Source organism: Maylandia zebra, linkage group LG23 (assembly GCF_041146795.1).
Source record: "Maylandia zebra isolate NMK-2024a linkage group LG23, Mzebra_GT3a, whole genome shotgun sequence".
Classification (NCBI taxonomy): Eukaryota; Metazoa; Chordata; class Actinopteri; order Cichliformes; family Cichlidae; genus Maylandia; species Maylandia zebra.
In genome coordinates, this window is record NC_135188.1 from 11,814,183 (window position 1) to 11,838,922 (window position 24,740).

Here is a 24,740-nt window from a genome sequence, read left to right on the forward strand (position 1 = left end):
ATAACCTAATTTCTGTAAGAAGACAGACAGATAACATCTGCATCAGTTTATCCTGCAGAGTCAATGAAAACACAGAAATAGAGAAGAAGTTTTATTAGTTCAGCCCAGCAGCACAACTGAACAAAGACCATGTGGACATGAAAACTTTTGATAATCCAGTTTTTCCTAAATATTTAGCACACATAATTGCAAAAGCATGTGTCTGAAACGGCATATCACGCATCGTTCAGGCGTTATGTAGTGTGAGACTGGCGCTCTGAATTCCTAACCAGCAGGTCCAGCCTGCTGCACAGCAGAGACTTTGGGTCTGTTACCCCCCCGCGTGGCGAGAAAAGGACTTTTATTTACTTTGTGTGCTTCTGACATCATTTGAAGCAGTGACACTCTTGGGTACGATACATCAGCCTCCCTCCTCCCACACATGTTCAGCTCTATAAACACGTCCATATGTCCACACGCACACGCAATAACACCAAAGGGATGCTGATGGGCAGTTTCTCACGCTTAAAGCTTACAGAGTTGTTTTAGGAAAGCTTTTAGTTTCTTTTATTCTTCCACTAAAACACATCTGTTTTCTTTAAATAAAATATAAATTTCAATTGTGATTTTTTTTTCACACCCTGCAAATGATGCTAGTTGTCTTCCATGTGTCGCTTGGATTTTTTTCAGGCCCAACGGTCTCCACATGCTGAGAGGAGGCAAGTGGGAAATAAATAAAGCTTTTGTCAAACGCCTGCTGGCCCTCGTCCCAGTTTCTTCATCCCATCCTCTTCCTCTGTGCGTCCTCTGTGCCTCCTCAGGTAGCAGACAAGGCTGACAGCTGAATACTGCCTTTATCCGTTTGGACACCTGTGCTATGCATGCACAGAGTGTCTGCTTGTACTGTCTTTTCAGTGTGTGTACGCATGGCATTCACTGTGTGTTTTTTCTAAACACGAGTCTTTCTCTTCGAGTCTCCGTATCACAGTTCATCACGCGACGCTCGGGCCGCAGGAGGCGGCGAGTCTCCCGTCACGCTGTTTTGCGCCACGGGCCGGATGCGACCCTGCTGGGCCGTTTTGCGGGCGTGCTGCCGGTCCCAGTCTGTCGCCACGGCATCATCGTCCCAAATGGTGGAGGTCTCGGTGTCGCTGATGTACCCCGGCTCTCCGGTGTAGTGTGTGGGATAGATGAGCAGCGGCTCCACGGAGAAGGCCTTCAGGTCTCGGGGCCCAAAGTGAGACATGTACTCAACGCTGAGAATATAGAGGAGAGGAAGAGGAGGGGCATAAGAGACAATGTTGAAACAAACTTCATGATGATAACAGCAAGTTTGTTTTACTTTGGCTGCAGACAAGAACCCATATTCTTTGTACATGAAGTCAGAGGAGACGCTATATGGATAGAAATATTGCGCCACACCTCTTAATATTTAAATAAAGCACAGTAAAAGTGAATATACAGGGAGTGCAGAATTATTAGGCAAATGAGTATTTTGTCCACATCATCCTCTTCATGCATGTTGTCTTACTCCAAGCTGTATAGGCTCGAAAGCCTACCACCAATTAAGCATATTAGGTGATGTGCATCTCTGTAATGAGAAGGGGTGTGGTCTAATCACATCAACACCCTATATCAGGTGTGCATAATTATTAGGCAACGTCCTTTCCTTTGGCAAAATGGGTCAAAAGAAGGACTTGACAGGCTCAGAAAAGTCAAAAATAGTGAGATATCTTGCAGAGGGATGCAGCAGTCTCAAAATTGCAAAGCTTCTGAAGCGTGATCATCGAACAATCAAGCGTTTCATTCAAAATAGTCAACAGGGTCGCAAGAAGCGTGTGGAAAAACCAAGGCGCCAAATAACTTCCCATGAACTGAGAAAAGTCAAGCGTGCAGCTGCCAAGATGCCACTTGCCACCAGTTTGGCCATATTTCAGAGCTGCAACATCACTGGAGTGCCCAAAAGCACAAGGTGTGCAATACTCAGAGACATGGACAAGGTAAGAAAGGCTGAAAGACGACCACCACTGAACAAGACACACAAGCTGAAACGTCAAGACTGGGCCAAGAAATATCTCAAGACTGGTTTTTCTAAGGTTTTATGGACTGATGAAATGAGAGTGAGTCTTGATGGGCCAGATGGATGGGCCCGTGGCTGGATTGGTAAAGGGCAGAGAGCTCCAGTCCGACTCAGACGCCAGCAAGGTGGAGGTGGAGTACTGGTTTGGGCTGGTATCATCAAAGATGAGCTTGTGGGACCTTTTCGGGTTGAGGATGGAGTCAAGCTCAACTCCCAGTCCTACTGCCAGTTTCTGGAAGACACCTTCTTCAAGCAGTGGTACAGGAAGAAGTCTGCATCCTTCAAGAACAACATGATTTTCATGCAGGACAATGCTCCATCACACGCGTCCAAGTACTCCACAGCGTGGCTGGCAAGAAAGGGTATAAAAGAAGAAAAACTAATGACATGGCCTCCTTGTTCACCTGATCTGAACCCCATTGAGAACCTGTGGTCCATCATCAAATGTGAGATTTACAAGGAGGGAAAACAGTACACCTCTCTGAACAGTGTCTGGGAGGCTGTGGTTGCTGCTGCACGCAATGTTGATGGTGAACAGATCAAAACACTGACAGAATCCATGGATGGCAGGCTTTTGAGTGTCCTTGCAAAGAAAGGTGGCTATATTGGTCGCTGATTTGTTTTTGTCAGAAATGTATGTTTGTGAATGTGGAGATGTTATATTGGTGTCACTGGTAAAAATAAATAATTGAAATGGGTATATATTTGTTTTTTGTTAAGTTGCCTAATAATTATGCACAGTAATAGTCACCTGCACACACAGATATCCCCCTAAAATAGCTAAAACTAAAAACAAACTAAAAGCTACTTCCAAAAACATTCAGCTTTGATATTAATTAGTTTTTTGGGTTCATTGAGAACATGGTTGTTGTTCAATAATAAAATTATTCCTCAAAAATACAACTTGCCTAATAATTCTGCACTCCCTGTATTTGGTTTGTGGTGTGTTTATCTTTTTCAAAATCTCACTTACATGAAACAGACCAGGCAGTTCTAATCACACGTTAAAAGCCCGTTAACACTCCACAAGGACAGTGAAACCCTACACCTTTATTAGTGCTGAAAGGAGCTGCTGCCTCTTCCACACAATGAGGTCTTTCACTCTGGCTTCACTGTCAGATATTCCTCTTTCTCCTGTTTTTGTGTATTTGTGAGCAAAGACGGGGATGGAAGACAACAAAATCCCACACGAAAAATGGAGCTGATAACCCCTGCTGTTTACGCGCTAGTATCGTACAACACATGGCACTTTTTCCCCCGCACACTTTTCCACATTTCCCTCACAAACTCTCTCACTGTTGAATACACACAGCGTATTTGTGTAGTAATCTATACACTCCACGCTGGACACACATCGCCATATATTTATATAGTAACACACACACTTGCACAGTGTTCATCTTATGCACACCCCCACACTGGGAACTCTATCAATGGGAATCCTGTCCCTCTTTCCACAACCAGCAGGAAAAGCCGTGCTGGTCTACATTCCTCAAAGAGAGAGGAGGAAGGGGGTGGAGACGTGGGTGACACAGGGACGCAGGAGGTGTACAAAGAAGTAAATTTTGCAGAGGAGAATGTAATAAAGCGCTAAGGAGAACGTGCAAAGAATGGCGAAAAAAAAGGAGAGCCAAGAAGAGTGGACGCCACAGCGTGGCAATGAAGGTGCTACGCTAAAATAACGGGGGGGGGGGGGGCTGAGCAGGAATTCCCAAGGAAAAAAAAAAAAACGAAAGAGAAAAGCCAGCATTGTGTCTCATGTAAGGCACCGTATCCAGTGAACCCCCAGAACAATCCCAGCCCTGTGGGCGAGGAGCACAGTGAGGGGGAATGAGCTGGTGCTGGTGAGAAAAGCAAAGAAAACGGGACAAGGGAAAGTGAAAAATGATGGAAGCAGAGACATTACAAAGAACATAACAGACAGATGTTGTGGTTCACCACCAGAGCACAAATTAGAAATCTGCACACTGCCGTGCAGTCTAAAAATCACAACAGAGACATGCGCACGCGTGTCCATGTCTATGTATAGATAATTACTGCATAGAAACTGCTTTATTTCTGTGCTGCTTCATTGCCCTTTGAGTATGACTTTTTATGCATAAACTGGATCCACGCATGCCAAAAGTCCATACACTTTTAAATTTAGCCTTGGCTATGTCATCCTCTCCACGTGGATCACCTGATCTACTCTTAGGTAAGAGTGCAGTGCACCTGCGATCATCTATTTGTGGTCCTCAGTAAATATTTGCCTGTCTGTTCAGAAACCAGACCGTCTAAAGGGTCTTTGTCTGAGTATCACACAGAGGCGTTGTGTCCTGTACCGTTGTGCAGTCCTTAAATAAAACCCTCTTCCTCTGCATCCCATCCATGTTATTTACAGTGTATCAGATTAAGCACATTTCACGTAATCGCTGTAATTTAAAATTAAAGAGGAGGGTCGTAAAGACAGACTTGGGGTGTTTGTTGAACATGATGGGCAGGAACTCGTCAACAGGGAGCATCTTAGGCAAAGGCTGAGCAGCCAGCAGCTTTCTGGCCCCTCGGTGTGACAGTGCGTAGCCGAGCGTCCAGTAGGAGTAGTCAGCCTCGACTAGGTTGTTTACACCCTCCACTGACCGCTCTGGCTGCTGCACCTGCATGCGTTTACGGCCCACGTAGCTGAAAACAGACCAAGACAAATGCAGCTTTAACCAGGCTTCGTTTAAATGTGCTCGAATGACACGCATTCATAAAAATAATGAAAAACCAGAAGATTTCTGATCTGAATATAGCTAATGTCAAGCAGGTGATCTCACATCAGGTCCCAGTCCAGCTGGGTGTTGTCTGTGTCATCCATTATAGCCTGCAGCCGTCGCTTAAACCTGGGCTCAAACCTCACGTCATCCTCTAAGACAAGAACCTTCTGGAGGTCACGCTCCACCACCTGATGGTGACAAAACACAAACACTGGGGTTAAAATGAAAGCATGCCACGAGTGCTGCTCTCCTTAGATTGATTTTTGGCCATCGTTTTCTGCGGTGACTGTTTTTTTAAAACCGAAAAGCTGAGTCACCTTAACTCAGTGTTGGTTTTTCCTCGTTTTACTGTAGCAATCAACGATGCTGTGTCTGTCTGTCTCTTCTTTGGACAGTCATGAGTGCGATTAACAGCTTACAGCCATACCACCCTGAGCACACCTGAACGTGTCTGATCTCAGAAGCTAAGCGGCGTCAGGTCTGGTTAGTATTTAGATGGGAGACTGCCTAGGAATGCCACGTGCTCTAAGATTTCAGATGGGGGGTGGCGACACAGCAATGGCCACTCTGGACCAAAATTGTGCAGTTTTTGTGCTTTTCATTGCGACTTCTGAGCCACATGGACACCAAAACAAGTGGTGTTCATGTTTACTTCTACACAATGCTCAGTCTTTTGCACATAACTAGTGCACTGTCTTGTTTCCATATCATTTTGTTCTGTCTGGTATTGCACTGTCTTGTGTCTGCATGTTTGCAATTTGTTCACACTTGCACTTTATGTAGTCCTGTGTTGATTGTCTGTTATATGTAGCACCAAGGTCTTGGAGGAACGTAGTCTCACTTCAACTGTGTACTGTATCACTGCACATTGTTGAAATGACAAAAAAGGCACTTGATTTGACTTGATCTGTTCATGTAGGTCATGAAGTCAGGCACCAGTCTCTGTACATCAAATAGCTCCCTATGTTTCCTGCTCCCTCTGTGAGCTCTTCTCAAACTTACAAAGCACCTCCTTTTCATAGTGTTACTTATTTAATCAAAGCCACTCAGTCATGAGAAAAAGAGATTTCACAGGTCTACATAAAGCCTTGTGAAAAATCAAGTACACTAGAGGATTCAGCACTTTCCAGTTTCATTGTACTATTGTAATAGAAATGACTGCGCAATGACAATAAAGAGTTATCTTACTTGAAACACCACTTTAAGCAGCAGTGACAGCATCCAACTACAAATATATTCGATATAATATAAATATATATCAAATGATCTCAAAGTTTTTTCTGTTAATTAATAAATCATTATATTAATTTTAATATCAGAGTGTCAGACACCAGCTACTCTGAAGGAATTAAGTATTCAGTAAAACAAAACTTAAGCAAGTGGAATCGATGCTTTTAAGTTTGAACACTTTTACAGAACCTTCTTTATCTGATTTAGTGCTTTTGCTCTCCCTGGCCTCACCTGTGTCCATATAGAGTGATGGCTGAGGAAGCAGCCGATCTCCCCTCTGGTCAGTACCCGACCAGAGTACGGGTCCTTATAGCCTGGCAACATCTCTATTCCCAACCTCTGCAGCTGGGACGTATTCAAAGCCCTGAGAGAGGGAACAGATTGAAAAAACGATGAAAAACATCATATATCTAAGTTTACACTCACTGCTTTGTTAGTCATCAGTAAAAACAGCCGCGGTGCCGTGCAAATAAACACAGGAAAAGGGACTAGAACATTCTCATTTGTGGATTAAAATAAGCAGAGGAGGAAAAACCAGTCAAGTGTATTTCTACAAAAGCAAAGTATCTGTAGCATAAAAACACGCTTTTGTGACTAAATTAAAGAATGTATGGCTTGGATTTAATCATCATCGGATTCATGGATAGGTGTTTGTCTGGAACGTACTTCCCGTCCACTGCGTCTATCAGCGTGGAGTGAAGCCCCAGTGCGGCCATTGTTTTCAACATCCTGGTGCTTCTGTCCAGCCGGCGCTTGAGGTTGATCAAGAAAATCTAAGCAAGCAAAGAAAATAAGAGACATAAGAAAAAACTGTGAAAGTGCAAAGAGACAGTTTTGGTTGCACTCTTGTTCCTCTGGGCAGAGCCAGCACTCACAGAAAAAATGATTTTTAACCATAAACATGAAGGATTTAATCATTAAAATGTGACAGTATAAACTAATGTACACTATATATAACATTTTGCTCTTAATTTACATGTAATCAGATTACTCTAAGTCAGCATTCTGGGCACAAGCATTTTTTAACTCACTTCATCAAAGCCCATCCTGCTCTGGGGGGATGGTGGAGAGTACAAATACTCGGACGGCTCGATATCGTGGTCAACTGTTGACACAGAGAGGAGGGAGGTGAAGGGTTATAACAGGATAAACAGGATTAGTAAAAGCCTGAACTTCCTCTTGATTGTGATGGTTCATTTGATTAGGCTCATATGAAAGCTCAGCAGAGGGAGGAGTAGTAACAGAAGTCAAAGGGAAAGAAAACAAGAAGAAATGGGGGTGGCATGGATAAACAGAGCGGGGAGGGCAGCAAGATCGCAATCATGGAAGGTCATGGCGGTCAAGAAAGAGAAGAAGCCAGGCTGAGAGGCGGAGTAATCAAGGAATGACAGATAGCAGTCACAATAAGTGTGTAATAGAGTGTGTTTGTACTCACTCAGAGCCTCTGTGATGGTGTGTATGAAACTCTCGCTTTCATCTTCAACATTTTGCTGTGCCTTGAGAGGGACGGGCAGGAAGCCATAGTGCTCTCTGTTACACACATACATCTGCACACCTAACACACACACACACACACACACACACACACACACACACACACACACACACACACACAGGGATGTAAACATAACCTCTTGACCCAAATTAGACTACTTGGGGCCCTCGCCCCTCCTCTCACGTGCACACAGTAAATAATCTCTGAAACCAACCAGAAACTCTTCCCAATCACAACCTGAATGAGAGCGAGAGGCTGCACAGGCTTGAAATCATATAAATACACTGATCGGGCAGGACATTATTACCACTGACAGGTGAAGTGAATAACACTGATTATCTCTGCAGCCGTCAGTATCTATAAAAAGGTCCAGGGAAGGAAGAGTGGCGACCCAGCAACAGGGTCATGGGCGGCCAAGGCTCACTGAATCACGTGGGGAGCGAAGGCCGGCCCACCAGCAGACGAGCTGCTGTTGCTCAAACTGCAGAAACAGTTCATGCTGATAGAAAGGTATCAGAAAAGTTTGAGATGTTGACTCCGCCCCCAGATTAAGCACATTTCAGGGAGGATCTGCTGCAAACATTGGTATCTGCACAAGCAGATACCACAGCACAGCTTCACGGGTCGACTGGAGTCCATGCTTCAACGGGAAACATCTCTATTCCCCACCACAGTATTAGACAGGTGGACATAATCGGTCTTATCAGTGTATGAGCTGTTGATGGTGCCTTGTTTATGCCCAAACATGTTTCAATGCTGCAGAACGTTTGAGATTTTATTACATTTGTGAATGATTCCGGTCTAACACGTGCAGTGAAATAATGCACAACTGCAGGCACCTAAATGCACAGCTATACATGCTGAAACAAATTTTGAAGAAGACGTCTTTGTTTCTTTCTGTGTCTTCAGGTTTGCATCTGTTAGTGCTTTTCCTTCTTCCAGAAGATCAATCCTAACAGTCGCATTTGTTCCATATCGGATTATGCAAATCCACAAACACTGATTTGGTTGCACACACTTACAAACCTCCCCCATGTTCAGCAAAGAAGACACGTGGATCCATTTATCTTACTCTCTTGCTCATTTACCTTAATTTGACGCATGTGCATGAAACCAATGAAACGCTCTGTGTTATACAACAGTAAACATCTGCACAATAAAAAAGTTTGCAAAAAAATGCAGGTGCATGAATGAAGTCATAGATAGCTCAGAGTTCAACACGGTGAAGCTGCCATAAGGCATTTCTCTCCTTTTGTGGTCTGCTGCGAGCAGGGAGATTCAAACTGACCTGCTTGACGTGCCGAGAAGGCAAAAACCATGATGTCATCAAATGCCCAGCTGTAGTCTGGGTGAGGGGGGTAGAAAGCCAGGTCCCTGCTGGATTCACGACGCAGGTCCAATAGGAAGGTGCTGTGCACCATGGGAACGGGGAAGCAGCCGAGCCGCTTCCACTCCCTGATTGGCTGGTAGTCTGGGGTTCGCTTGTAGTAACCCTGACATGAAGGACGGAGTTTAAAAAAACGGCAGGCTAATTAATAAATCCGGATTAGTGGATGGACGGAGGGTTGAATTTAACTGTACCTGTGGAGTCATGCCACACCAGAAGTTAGAGTAAAGAGAGCGCGATTCTAACATGGGAGCCACCAAGGTTAAGTTCTCCGCCATCATCAGGTTCAGCACGCGAGGATTAGTCAGCAGGTTGTCGCTGTCCACAAACTGAAGAGGAGCAGGCGAGAGCAATTACAAACAAAGAACACGAAACATGAAATTACAGAGATTTCATATACGCAGATGTTAGCTTGAACACAGTCACAGCTTCTTCAAAAAAACAGCACTCAAAAATTTATTAACCGTCAAAATGTAAAAAGCTTTAACTGATATATTTTACATTGTACATCAGACAAAACAAACCATTTAAATATAAAAAGTAATTTTACACCATTGTGTACACATCTAAAAATGATTTAATGCTCTCACTGCAAACAAAGCTAAACATAATATCACTTCAAACACACAAATCACATAAACGTTAGCTGTCTGGCGTCTGCTTTACACATACGGCACACTTTGTTATTAAGTTTCTGTCAGAGTAAAGAAGTTAAACTACAGACTGAATCCCTGAGATATGTTTAAATATCGTCTCAGGTTTTCTACATGATAAAGAAAAGCTGCTGTAGTGAACAAAAGGCCTCTGTTAGCACGACTATTTGGGCTTAGAATGCAAGAAATTAATGTGTCTGTGAAATAAAAGTTTGTGCTGATTCGCAGAAAATGTCTTTCTTTTTTCTCTGGACCCATTGTCGAACAAAAAAAAATGACATTTCTACAGTTGATCGTAAAAAATGGAAATTTCTTTTGTTTTACTTATTTACTTTGGTGCACATAAATGAGCTACACAACGCCTTTATCGGTAAAGCTGTAAACCCCCATTAAAAATCAGTCCTAAGTTTGAGCCCTCTTTCACATCCTAAAAAAGCTATCAAGCAGGTCAGATTGGAGTCCTTGCTGGGCTGATTCTGGTTCACGGGCCTTATGTTTGACACCCCTGCCTTTAAGGATCACAGCAGCACACAACCAGCCACCAGAATGATCCACTGGTGCAAATGTCATTGGCTGATTTGATTTTGTTCTGAGGTTTAATATGGCTGTAAGCACTCAGCGGGATACTGGCTCTGCTTCTAGATTCTGGGGAAAGAGCTTCAGGGTAAATACCTACTGCACATTTAAATTTAAACTAAAGAGGTTACCAGGATGTAGTCAGCCCATCGTTCCCGGGCGGCCTTCAGAGCAGCCTGCCTTAGCTTCATTACATGGTTGAATCTGGAAGGAGGCCAGTGTTTAGGGCCCCATTCGTCTGTGTAGGACCTGAGAGAAAAAACACACTTTTTCAGTGTCCACTATCCCATCAATGGGCACAAATGACTGATGAAGAGAGGAGGAACTAGACTTGCTCTAAACAGGTCTGATGAGTAATTCTCGTAGATTTACCTCGGCTCCTCCATCGGTCTCCACTCCACGTAGTGGTAGAAGTGCTGAGCTCTCTTCAGCCATTCTCTTAACATGGCGGTGCTGTTGTCCACATTATGGTCTGTCGCTGCCCTAAATGACCAACGCAGACAACACAGGACTCCATTCAATGAACAGCCACAAGTTCAACTGGAGAAACAACAGCACAGCTTGTTCACACGCATCTGCTGAACACTTCTCCTGAGCACACCACGCCAGGACTGTTTTCACTGTGCAGAAACAAGAGGAAGTGAAGAAGAGTCGAACACAACGCTCAGAACTGCAGACTGTGGTCAGCTTGATGTAACATGGAAGAGGTAGGTACTCTCTTCCATGTCAAGGGAAGAGTGTTTCTTCCTAAGTACTGTCCGTTGTTACAGCAGGCAGTTTCAGTGTTGCAGAGCCTCTTTGCTGCCTAATTAACTGCAGTGCTGGAGAACAGGCAAAGTCTCATGAGTCACCATGCAGGGAAGTGTTACTGCAAGCCTACCAAAACCCTGCTTTAAGCCTGACTGCTAGGTTTTGAACAATTATTAGCGCTGACAAAGAGAATCATTAAACCACTCCAACTTTGGGCACAAAGACTTAAAAAAGCAGGAATAACTGTAGCTACAACTGTCTTTAGCTTCATTAAATTGTGAATGTTGATGCAATGTTATTGGAGCAAACAATAAAATGTTACAATGCAATTACTTCTGTCAAGCCTCACCCTAACCCTAAAACATGTCCAAAGTTATAACTTAAAGAAAAACTGTTTATGATATGATCCCATATGAATACATAAACAGATTTAGACCCCGAAAAACAGCAGAAATACCTGTAAGCATCGGGGTGTCACCCCTGTGGTTTGCACTCTTTCTTTGCAAAGATTTCCACTTGAGCTAACAGCTGACTCAGAGGAGACAGTGTGACTACTGTATGTGTGAGCGGGAGCTTGTGTGGATATATAAATCTGTGCGAGAGATCTTAAGACCATAAACATGCCCTCGTTGTAGTTTTTGCGATCACTTCACTTTTTGGGGCAGCAGAAAAATAAACGTCACCTGCCACAAACTCACTTTACTTTTAAAATGTCACTTAAGGAGGAGAGGTCAACAGATCTGGAAGCAGAAGCCATTTGAATGTGTGTGTACAAACACACACAGATGGAGTTTTCCACTGCTTGCTGTAATATTCCCTACTGTACTGTCTCCAAAATCACACCCAGTTTTAGTCTGGATGAACAGAGACAGAAACACCAACACGCCCAAACTTGTCTTCTCCTTCCATATTTCACACACACACACACACACACACACACACACACACACACACACACACACACACACACACACACACACACACACACACACACACCTGCTCTCTGTACAATAAGCATTTGCTTACATGCTCATTATCTTCATATAATTACATGTAAATAAATTACATCCGTGAAGAAAACAGATGTGCAGTCTTGCATTGTACACGGAGGTTAGTCCGACCATCAGGGCGAGCTTATGTTTGGGCTTTAAGTCAACTTCAATCGGGCCAATAAACTCTCCGTCCGACATGAACAGCTGGAGAGAACCACAAGCTATATGATCAATAACTCTAACAGCATGTGTGGTGTGTGCACGTCAGTACTTGTAGATGTGTGCGGCAGACCACGAGGATGTTCAGAGCTGTGTTTTACAGCAGCATGCCTGTGTTTGGACATTTTAAATATACCCGTCTGCCCGAGTGCGTCGAAAGTCAAACGTAAGTAAAAGCAGGTGCACAATTCTAAGCAAGAGAGCAACAAAGGCAGAAAGAAGCTCTTGATGAATAGCTGCTGAACACACTGAAACACCTGGTAATAAGCAGATGTGCCCACACATTACACATTTTTTCATCTGCTAAACAGCATTTCGCTCCAGGACATGAATATGTTCCCACATGCCAGCTCTGACGAACAGATCCAGCTCCAGGCGAAAGTTTGACAAAAATAACAATGCGAGGCACGAGAAACGGGGACGTAACGTACAGGGAGCACGTGCACGGATGGGACACGAACGATGGGCGAGATGCGAGGAACGAATGACTGAAAGTGAAAGGAGAAGAAAAGTGGCTTTGTGTTTGGTAAACATATGCTGTAAAAAATCATTTTAAACTGTTTTCAGTTAAGACTGAGCACTTTAGTGAATACCTCACAGAGCTCATTAAAATCACTTCCAAACCAAAGATTGTCCTGGCTTTGTTTTGCCCACACCATATTAAAATACTAATGATGCTTTTGTTCAATCTGCAAGGATCTAAATCTCTGCAGAGTTCTATTTTATTTTTATAGGCTCTTTTTGGCAGGATGCTGTGTCCAGGTAACCGGCCAACTGAAGGTTGATGGGTGTCTTCAAATAAGCAGCAAACAGTCTGCAGCCTCTTACAAATGGTTTGGAAAATATGGGAATGACCGATTTTAGAATAATTGTCCTCTGTTAAGAGGAATTTGTAGCTAAAGCCTAAAAGTATACTATACATACGTTGAATGTTACTTATTCAATAGCTGGTAGAAACAACTTTGGCTGTAAGAACTCAAAGAAACTGTTTTCTGTGTGACTTTATCAGTCTCTCTCATCACTGTGGAGGAATTTTGGCCCACTCATCTTTACAAAGTTGCTTCAGTTCATTCATTGAAGTTTTGGGGAATTAATTTATGCACAGCTCTTTGACTGTCAGCTTGAGGTCTGGACTTTGGACCGCTGCAGCAGCTTGATTCTTTTCTTTTTCATCTGTTCTGCTGGAGATTTGCTGCTGTATGACCTAGTTTGGTCCCAGCTTTGACCGTGGGACAGACATCACACTTGACTCGATATATACAGAGGATTTCATGGTCCACTCGATGCCTGTAAGGTGCACAGGTCCTGTGGCTGCGAGACAAACTCACGCCCTCCACCACCGGCTTTACAGTTGATACGAGGTATTTGCATCTCCACTTGGATCTATCCAAAGAACATTGTTCCAGAAAACTTGCAGTTTTACATAGTATGACCCAAACTGTGGACTCTGAGATGGAAATCTTGAGGGGTTTTTTTCTGACCTTCATCATCTGACCTTCAGCTCAGGTCGCTGGCCTTATGATTAGGATCATTGATAATGTTGTTCCTCATTAGTTTTGTTGGCACTGCTTGGTGCTCACACTGACTGAAGATCAGTTAATGAAGTGCAGTTGATTAGCAGCACCTGCCTGTGTTTCACACACTGATTCTGCAGCTTGGCTGTTCTTCTTGAATAAATAAAAAGACAGTGTTTCTATTTATGTGTTTCTATTTATCTGAGGTTGTATTTTCCTAATGTTAGACCTGCTAAGGATTATTTCTATAATGTCCTGATACATAAAACATTAGCATTTATAGTATTTTTACAGTAACCGTGTGCAGCATCACAGCTTCCGTCTGGGTACATAAATACAAATTAAGCTATTGAGAATGATCCGCAGCTGCTTTAGAATTAAGTTTGCTTTCTGACTCTTTCCCCCTGAAACACATCCTGTTTGGCTGCCGCTCCTGCAGCCCAGCCCCTCTGAGCACTAAGAGCTCCAAGCACACTGTGATTTTCCATTACCAACATTGCATCTTAGTGTTCCTTATGATTTCTGAACATGAGAAACTTAGCAATGTATGAATCCAAGCACCATGTGCACACAATGTGCACATGTGAAACAAACAGACCGAGGCTTCTGTGTATGGGGACACAGAAAACACACTTACCCAGAGTCGACCTCATTTTCTGCTCCTCATCACGTTTGCCGAACAGCCGGGGCTCCAACTCATTCGATCTTACTGCATTCATTCTTTATTACAAGGCAACTATCATCCTTTCTGGTGGATTTCCTCTACCTTTAGGCTGGATCAGCGAGACCTCAAAGAGCCCCTGCAGTTTCTTTCAAATCCTTCAGCTGTGCTGAGATGATACTTAAACCTCTGCAGCTTTTTGTCCCTCTAGCTATGGGAAGTAAGATAAAAATGGATGTGCAGGCGTTGATGCACAGGGATGCAACACGATTCAATAACTGGGTAAATGCAACAATTTAGGATCTTGGATTTATATCCCCCTTCTTCATCATTCCATACCCTTTTTATTTTCCTCTCTTGCCCGATACTGTCCCCTCATCACCGTTTTTTAAGGTTAGGGTAAGCTGCAGCCTCATTATTCTGTTGCCTGCAGCTTTGGGGTTAGGCTCAGCATCTGGATAGCACATGCTTCCTGAAGCCTCACCTACACATCTCATCACTCCTTCTCTCTATCACTTTATGGAAGATATTTGTTCTTCCATAAGAGCTTTTCAGCAATCTGCCTTTTAAACTTTAATCCCCATTGGACCAATCACGTGCTGCATTCCCATCTCATACGGACCCCAGATTTCATGTTTCACAGGGCTGGTGTAAGAGCAGTGGATTAGTGTAAAATAAAGCAATCAAAGTAGCACGTGCACACAGTGTTACACGTGAGACAAACAGAGTGAGGCACGACAAAAACAAATCATTTTAAAAAATGTTCATAAAGGAGTCAAAAATTTAAAGACTCTGGGCAATGTTTTGTAATAACATTGCATAAAAATGATTACCAACATTATTTCACACACTCTTCCTTATGGTTATCCAAGCCAGAAAGGTGAGCCAGATATTCTGACTTTAAGCACAGAGGCTTGACTCTGAGATTGGCCCATTGAGGTAAACACAGTTCTGAAAGGCCCAGGAGGCTAGTATCAGCTGACTGTTTATTCAATAAACTATCTAATATCACTGCCAATAATGACTGGGTGCTGCATTTAATTAGGGAGTAAGAGTACCTCTTACAGGCGTGAACACTGATGCCTTTAAAACATAATAACTATGATACAGGGTGTGCTTCTTTGGGTTGACTTTGCTATACAGTCCGTAGGCTGACGTGGCTGTCGGCTTCTTGACGGCCCGGCAGGGCAAAGGGGAAAGGGGTGGGGGTGGATGGTCAGAGAGAGATGGAGGAAGAACAGAGAAGAGTAGGGAGCGGTGAGCTGAGACGTCTGGACTGAAATTCCTCATGACTTTCAGGGTCAACAAAAGTACCCAAGGCCAACAGACTCACACTGTAGTGTAATTTCTGGCATTCATATTCAAGGCTCGAAAAAGATAGTCATCAAATGTTAGAGAAGGACAGCACTGAAGCACAGAAGAAATGAGCCCCTCTCATACAAGCCTGCAGTCTGAGAGCAAAGCGCTCTACCTGAGATCTCGACAAGAAGGATTTGAAATTCATATGGTTCTCGCTTTAATATCATGTAAAGGTCAAAGGATTCTATCATTCAATCTGCCTCTACGCATGAAATCATGTGACATGTGATACACGAGTTTTCTTACCACGGCAGTTACAGAGGCCAGAGCCCACATATACAGAAAGACATCCATTCACATTTTAGTCAACTCAATAAACTTATAATTATATAATTATCTCAAAATGGTTTAAAGTGAAGTACATAATTTTGCTTTTAGATCCTGTTTACATGTAATTAATAATCATATATTATAAACTAATACAGTTCTTGCGTGTGCATCTGTCCTATTTTGGTCGTCCTTGTGGATCAAGCTGCTGACTGAAGCTTCTGAATCTGAATAACTCAAAAGAATGCATGTATGAAAGAGCTTTGACAAGGGAGCAGCTAGAAGTAAGACATGCATTTAAAGCGGCAGCAACTAGCAAATATACTACAACAAGATGATACACTAAAAAGTGGCAATCCCAGGCTCTAGTATGAAATTTTCATGATTTAAAAAACTCATAAGACATAGTTTAACTGATCAGTTTCACAGAATTATCTCAACATACTGCTCTATATGCTGTTGATATGACTGTGTATGGTTGCGTATGTCTCCCTGAATCTATTTTTTAAACTCACAGGACACCATCTCAGTGTTCACAGGAAGCTATTCTCAGTTTTTTCAAGTTAATCTCAGGTGAGTTTTGGCTTTTTTTGGCACCAAAACCCTAAATATGTGCTCTAATGTTACGGATATGTAGAGTTAACATGTGTAAACGTGTAAAGTACGTTCGGCCGGTGAATTACATCAATACTTTCTTACTGTAAAAAGAAAAGTTGGAGGTTAAAATGAACAGAAAGACAGAGAGAGAGAAAATCAGCAAAACGTTGAGATGGAAGAAGAGATGGAGGACCAGAAGGATGTCAGGGAAAGAGTGGAAAGGACACAGTGGGGCAGGAGACAAGTCAGTAAAGTGACGCTTAAGTCTAATGAATATCATACTAGTTATGAAAATGTTTTTCTAAATTCTTTACCCGACTAATTCGTTCTTGCCTCCCTCTGAATGTCCCTCGACTTCAACTAATCTAATTTCATACTCAGGCCTCCCTCATCCTATAGACAATACCAAGCTGCCATTGTGTTTAGGTATTTGCAAATTCTACTGCTGGTGTGCTGCCAACGTCTGACCATGCTGCTGAGGTGCTGCGGAGCACATGGGGCATCTAAGCAAGAATTCACCGTCTGGAGTCCAGCACGGGAACAATCATTTCCACTCCGGGGGGGGAGAGAGAGCGAGAAAGAGAGCTTGAAGAAGAGGCTGAGGGATTGGAGAGTAAATCATCTTTGTTTATTTCACTAGATTGAACAAATATGTCGATGCTAGAGAGAAGACATTCCCATGAAGAGCCTGTTGCTACGGGGCCGGTCTGTTATCGGGTAAAATATCGGCTGCGTCCTTTCAACTTCACAGAGAGTTGGATGGTAAGGCTGAGCGCGGGGCTGGCAAAGATTAACCTTCGAAGTTACTGCGTTTAGAAAATAGTCGGAGGGCCACATACTGTAATAACTTCTACTAATACCACCTAATGGGCTGGTGTTAAATAAAAGCCCTGTTTCCAGAAAGCTTTCAAGATGCAAGAAAAAATGTGACCACGCTAAACATGCATCTTGTGCTCAGATCAAATCGGTTTAGGATAACTTCACGTTTGCAAAGCAAACTGTGCTGCAGCTGAGAAGAAAAGAGTTTCGTCTGCTCCACTGAGTTTGTGTCATTACCAGCTGCTTATCTGGAAAATGTCACCTTGTGTTTCTGGAATTTATTTTAAAAAATCAGAGCAGATGTTTGAAGAGATTTTAAAGTTTCCCATGGACTGGATGTGACTGCAGTTTTCAAGTGATAATGAGTGGGAGGTAAGAGATGATCATGGACTGTTTCTGGCTCACTGTGGGCCTGGTGGTTATAAAGGGGAAGTAAATGGAAAACTGGGGCAGAGCCAAAGGAGCAGAGTGGAACACACAATCATTATGTGTCTAACAGAACACACACATGTCCACATCAAACACACAGGGTTGATGTGAGAAGAGATGCTGTGCACATGCTTGAAAATCCAGTCATACTTGTAGCAGAACTAAGGAGATCATTAGACACACTCATATTTTTCCTTAGTAAAAAAAACTTGGGAAATAAAAAAGCACTTTTCTAATCATTCACAAATGCCCACGCTGTCAGCACTAACTCACAACAGTTTATCCCGTCCTCAAAATTTATTCCATACGCTCGGAGGAGCTGCTCTTCTGAAAAGTCCCGCTCTGTCCCAACAAAACCAAGAACAATTTCTCCTTCACTGGTGCAATTCCACAGAGGAATGAGCCCCGAGGTAACACACCTGGCACGGCAAATCTGCTCCGCGCTCCAAAACCGATAAACATCTAAGCCCGTTTTATTCTTTCCACTTTCCTCCACTGTATCAGTCAGAGGGAATATAAAAAGCCTGGTGAGCAAAGGGCTAAAAGAAAGAAACTATGTACTGATAATCCTGCACAGCATCACAGCTACACTCAGCTTTTACTGGACAATATGACAGAAAACTAGTTCTGTACTGTGAATGCAAAGAACTGCATTCGCAAGAGAATTTTGTGTGTTTGAGCCCACAATAACACAGAGGAACTTTAACAATCAACGCCTATAAGCAGGCACGTGGCGACAGAAGGAAGGAAGAAAACGCTTTCAGCAGGAAGAAACCTCTGCTGCGACCTGTTGGGGGTGAGAGGATGGAGAATGGACAAAAGCTGCACTGGGGAAGATATCGCCAGAGATGAATAATAACTAATAAATGAATGTAGTGAATAAACCAGAGAGGGAGATGTATTATTACTACCTAACTCTGATTGCATATGTCACGTTATGTCACGTGACGCACATCGGATCTTTTCGTGATGTCATAATGACATGATAGATCAAAGATACCGTGGCATACCTGGCAGGACCTCCAGAGTACACGGCACACTGTTCACCAAGGCCTTCAGCATGTATTCACACAGCCGTGGAACATTGCGAACTTTTACACTCATGGTGCCTGAGGCTTTTGGGTACATGAGGACTTGCAATTATCTCATTATTTAGAAAAAATAAAATAATAGCTGTGGTTGGCTTTTTAGCGTTCCCTGTTATTTTGCAGCTGTGCAATATTTCTATCAATGAAATGTAATGACAAGAACTGCTCATTATGTTAAACGCTATAAAAAACATACCACAAGGACCATTCCCCATTGTGTCTGAGTATAAAGTGCAGTGACGGTCATAAATATGGGTTAAGTGGCTTTACAGGATAATAAACAACACGACATTATGAAAGTGAAAAAGAGAGTCCCCCTGGGAAAAGGCAGCGATGCTGGCGCTCTATTTTCCAGATTGGGTCCACAAATCATCACGACCTCCAACTGAGCACCTGGGAAAGTGCTTCAGATGAACACAGCCTGCAGGCAACACACAGCCGGCAGCCAGCGAAAAGCAGCATTAGCAGGAAACTAATAGGAGGCTGTGCTGAGTTTGAGGTTTTTCATGCATTGTGCATCAAACATAAACACAGTTCAGTGTACGGGGAAATCTCCATCGCCTCCTTTGAAGGTGAAACTCTTAAAACTTTTAACTGGCCAAAGATAAAGCATGAAGTAATCTCAACTCAACCTTGTTTCCTCCTACTGTTACAAGAAGCATCAGAAGAAATACAAGCAATCTAATTTCATTGTTTCCCGTCATGTCCGTGCCTATAAATCACAGAGATGGCAATGCCCTTGATGAGTCACTGAGTTTGACGCTTAAATCCAGTTTCTCTGACCTTATTGTTAGCCTTTCTAAACATCGGCACATTTCTCTTTCAGTGCCCGAAAGGAGAAAAACAACAAGAGGATCGAGGAGAGCAGATTTGGTGGAGCTAGTGTGGGAATGTGGATTAACTAACCTGCTACCATTGTTGACCACCTTCTCTCTGCACAGCTGCCCCCTCTCTTGCTAATTCCCTGCATTCTTTCATTCTTTAGCAGCGGTGTGAGAGCTTTTTTCAAGCCACTGCCACTTCTCTGTGAGACCTGTGCCCGCTTGTAGGGGGAAAACTTTTACAGGCAGGCAGTTTTGTCTGACCTTCCCAAAACTGGTAGAGAGTGGTGAAGATCTGAGCGGATGATCAGATTGCCATAGAAACTGGAATAAAATGAAATGGTCATCCCAACATCCACAGCCCTGTCAGGAGAAAATCTTGCATTAGAAATAGCTGTGTGACCTTACCCAGATGATTTAAAGCGGACAAAAATACTTGAAGACAAAGGATTCAAAACTCTAAAAGCTAAAGAAGCTTCTCAATTTGACATCATATTTTATGTTATTAAAAAGCCGTGGATCCAGTGGAAAATATTTAAGGAACAAACAATTTTAGATTTTTTTTTAATTTAAGTACCGTGAGCTTATTTTACTGAAGACTAGAGAGGACTCTCACTTAAAACATTGGTCTTTCCAGTGTCTCCCTCTAAAAATCACCTGAATCCTTCACCACCTTTCCCGATCTGTTCCTATTGGACTGCATTTTATGAAACGGGTATGGAGAAAGAAAACAGTCCTCTGTGGTGTTCAAGCATGAAGATTCCGAGAGCGAGTACAGTGAGGAACACCGTGTCCCCTCACAAAAGTGAAGCTTCACAGCCACAAACTTTCCCTTTAGGTTTTATCACTTGGCCCATAGACAAGCTGAGGATGGTAGTAAAGCACACCAGCTACGCTCCGGGATGGCTGTGCAACATTAAACCACAGAGTCTTTGGCTCTTACCTTATGGGAACTCCAAACTCATGTCTCTATTTGTCCAAGCAGTCCACAGTCAAACATATAATATAAAATAACAGCTCAGATGCAGTAATGTTGAGGTCATCAGAAGGAATTTGTGTTACTGTTTTATTCTCAAAGTGTTTGCATCACCCATCTATCTGAGGAGCTTCGGACACTCTGATGTTTGGGTTTGAAGCTGTCGCACAGCAGTAATGAGTTTTGTAAAAAATGCTGTAAAATGCTCTGACGCGTATTTATGTGTTTAGGGATAACTGAACTACAATTGGGCATTCATTGGGCGGTTTGGCTTACACAATGGGTAACAGTAATGATGACAGCAGAGAAGCACAGAGCTGCAGTGAAACATGTCATTTTCCGGACCGACTTAACCACACAGACACTTTTTGTTAACTTAGAAAAATAAGAACTTTATAAACATTAAAACTGTTTCACTGTTTCCAATTACTCCTCCTTCAAATTACAATAAGGCAGCACCACATATTACAGACTCAGTGTTCTGGAGGTGTTGCTCAAAGTATTATACTGTTATACTGTTATACTTATACTGTTCACATCCTCTTACATCACCAGATGGATGTTAGTGGAAATATTTTAATCAGCTGCACCTAAAACAGACGTGTGTTAGGTGCTGTTATGTTTCAAGAACGTAAAGCTTTTTTGTGCTTCTACTTTGACTGCAAGGTACAGAGATGCCTGTCGTAGCTGATGGGGCCCTAAACCACTCACAAAGCCATGGCATCTCAGGCACTTTGCTGTGTAATGAAGCCTCCCTCCTCTTTGTGAGTCCCTCTAGTGCCTCTGTGTATTCTCCTGAGGGTCTTTCAATTAGACTCTCTGCAAAGAAAAGCAAGACATTCGGCAAGGGAAGGCTGGGAAACAAAGGAAAACACCGAAAGCCGGAGACCAATGCCAACAACATTGCAAAGCTTCAACACAGAGCTGTTTCTATCTGCCATTTCACATGTTTTGCACTTGGATATTTAAGCCTGTGGAAGCCAGAAATCACCCATCTTTGATATGATCCATCAGCCCGCAGAACCCACATCCTGGGTACACACACACACACACACACACACACACACACACACACACACACACACACACACACACACACACACACACACAGTTTACGCATGACTTCCCGTCCTGCTGTCAGACCAGCTCAGTGTTTCCTTTTATCCCCTTCACCTGCTTTTTATTATCACAGTCAGCTCTATGAGACCAAACGGAACACAGGACCTCACCTGGGGTGAGGCCCCTTCATACCCGGCAGCCCCGCTGCTTTAAAGCCCCGTTTCCGCAGGTTTGTGCTGAATCAGACAGAAGGAACCGTGATTAAGGGTTAAGTCGAACCTAACATGCACAGCAGCCCTTTCATCTTCTCCCACAGTGTGCAATTTGGATGCCGGCAGACACGCGAGTTAAGTACATCATAAAACTCTGCAACAGGTCTCGGAGGTTTCCAAGAATTAACGCGCACACCCGCTGCTTCTCGTTACAGATGCTCAGCATCATGTAGCTCCTGGGTGTGCACTGAGAATCTACGGGCCACTGCCCGAAATAAAACCAGGGTTTGCAGCCTGTGAGTGCGGCTCTCACCAGATCGCTATGCGCTCTTTCGGGTACTCCAGCCTCTCGATGCAGCCCAGGTAGTATGGCAGGCTGTGCGCCGCGTTACGAGCCACGATGGCGATCATAACCTTGGGCTTCAGCAGGGAGGACTCGGGCTTGACCTGCTCCTGCACCGCCGTCACCAGCTCCGACACCCCGCCGGGCACCAGAGCGCACAGCAGCGCCCACAGCACACCGGCTCCCGCAGTCCGGGCAGCTCGCATCGTCGCTTCCAAAATCCGCCGCGAGTCCAGAGAGTGAGGCAGAGAGAGAGGAGTGAGCCGAGGATCAGCCACGCTGCCACTGGGAGGGAGGGAGGGAGGGAGAGAGGAAGGAAGGTGTGGGTGGGTGTAGGTCTCCACACCTCCTTACTCCTCCTACATCCCCGAGGGCTGCTGCTGCCGTGGAGCCCTCATCAAACTTCTCAATTTACTCATAATAATCATTATTATCCAGAGTCTCACTGAACACCTTGGATTCTAATAAATTGCCTCCTTACAGTAAGCTGATGATTCTTAAATCATCTCTATCAGTGTTTAGGGGCGATCGTGGCTCAAGAGTTGGGAGTTCGCCTTATAATCGGAAGGTTGTCGGTTGGAGCCCCGGCTTGGACAGTCTCGGTCGTTGTGTCCTTGGACAAGACACTTCACCCGTTGCCTACTGCTGGTGGTCAGAGGGCCCGGGGGCGCCAGTGTCCGGCAGCCTCGCCTCTGTCAGTGCGCCCCAGGGTGGCTGTGGCTACAATGCAGCTTGCCATCACCTGTGTGTGAATGGGTGGATAATGTAAAGCGCTTTTTGGGTCCTTAGGAACTAGAAAAGCGCTATATATCCATTTAGTAAACTGGGGTAAGTGAGCCTCGCTCGCTATACTTCTCCTCATTTCTCCTCATTCCTGCACGTTTTCCTAAATGTTTCTTTCCTTTTCCACGTCTGGAGCCTTGACAGCCTTCTGGATGCCGCAGAGTTGGAGACCATGAAGTCATCAACTCTGACATCAGAGTGCTGCACTTCGCAGAGTGCTGCACTTTTTTCCCTCTGAAATTCTTACAGCACGGTGCAAAACTCTGCAGCCAACCCGAATCTTTTATCATTTGTTAGAAAAATGGGAAATAGAAGCATTGATTTACTCAAACATTTAAACGTAAACGGAAATATAGTATATGAGACAAAGGCAGCCCTTGAAAGTGAGCAGCAGTGATGTTTGGTGTGAGCAGCTCTCTACCAGCTCTCTGAGGGTCTTCAGGAATAGTTCTCCAGTCTTCTTGAAGGACATTTAAAGCTCTTCTTTGGATGTTTTTGCCTTTTTCTCTGTGCTCTGTCAGAATGACCCCACATTGCTTCAGTAATGCTGAGGTCTGTTGTACAGATGGCTGCAGACACTCACTGTTGTACCTCCCTCCTGACTTTCTCCATTCGCACTGATGATGGTTTGAACTAAAATTTTTAAATGTGGATTCATCTGTCTGTCAGGCCTGTTTCCACCAACTTTCAGTCCAGTTCTTGAGTAGTAGCTCAGTGTTCCAACATTCGAAAGAAGGGACTGCTCTCCAGGTTTCCAGGTTTCAATTAGCAGTAAATGGATGAGCTGAAGGTTCAGATCATCTCTCAGGTCTTTCCTGGATTTTCTCTGTTTCCTGAGGACATGACTTTCAGATATTCTCACACTGCTGTAGATATTTTCAGGCCTCACACTTCTGTTTTGTCCTCGACTTGTAAGTTTTTCTCACATTTGTTAATGAATCATCTCACTGGTGCAAACACTGAAGATATGATTTAAAAATGATTATTTCCACAGTTGCTGTTTATCTCTAGACATTAAATTGATTCATCCCTTGAGTTAAGTGCCATTTTTATGCTTGAATGATTCATTACATTTAACAAAAATGGTCAGGTACAAGTACCAGGACTGAAAGCAGAGTCAAAAGCAGTCAATGTTTCAAGAAAAGAGCTTCAGAAAGCTGGAGAACTGTTTTAAAAAAACAAGAAAGTCTGGCTGTTCAGACGAAAAAACATAAAGAATGAGGGTGGTTAGCAACGTTGCCTCATAGCAAGAAGGTTCTTGCATCAGGCCGGGGTCTTTCTGTGCAGAGTTTGCATGTTCTCCCTGTGTTTGCATGGGTTTTCTCCAAGTGCCCTCCCAAAGAAATCCAGTTAGTGTGGATACAGTGGGGCAAAAAAGTATTTAGTCAGCCACCGATTGTGCAAGTTCCCCCACCTAAAATGATGACAGAGGTCAGTAATTTGCACCAGAGGTACACTTCAACTGTGAGAGACAGAATGTGAAAAAAAAAATCCATGAATCCACATGGTAGGATTTGTAAAGAATTTATTCGTAAATCAGGGTGGAAAATAAGTATTTGGTCAATAACAAAAATACAACTCAATACTTTGTAACATAACCTTTGTTGGCAATAACAGAGGTCAAACGTTTACTATAGGTCTTTACCAGGTTTGCACACACAGTAGCTGGTATTTTGGCCCATTCCTCCATGCAGATCTTCTTGAGAGCAGTGATGT

At 43.5% G+C, this 24,740-nt stretch overlaps 1 protein-coding gene across 1 annotated transcript; it reads right to left on the reverse strand.

Moving 5' to 3' along the window:
• Nucleotides 1-78: 78 nt before the first annotated feature.
• colgalt2b (collagen beta(1-O)galactosyltransferase 2b) lies at nt 79-22,534 on the reverse strand. Its single transcript, XM_004552713.3, has 12 exons — nt 22,212-22,534; nt 10,508-10,618; nt 10,267-10,384; nt 9,101-9,235; nt 8,808-9,012; nt 7,460-7,579; nt 7,056-7,129; nt 6,691-6,797; nt 6,256-6,388; nt 4,855-4,982; nt 4,511-4,717; nt 79-1,235 (listed from the first exon to the last, which is right to left on the reverse strand). The coding sequence occupies exons 1-12, from the start codon at nt 22,445-22,447 to the stop codon at nt 962-964; spliced, it is 1,848 nt and encodes a 615-aa protein (XP_004552770.1). The 5' UTR covers nt 22,448-22,534; the 3' UTR covers nt 79-961.
• Nucleotides 22,535-24,740: the final 2,206 nt, after the last annotated feature.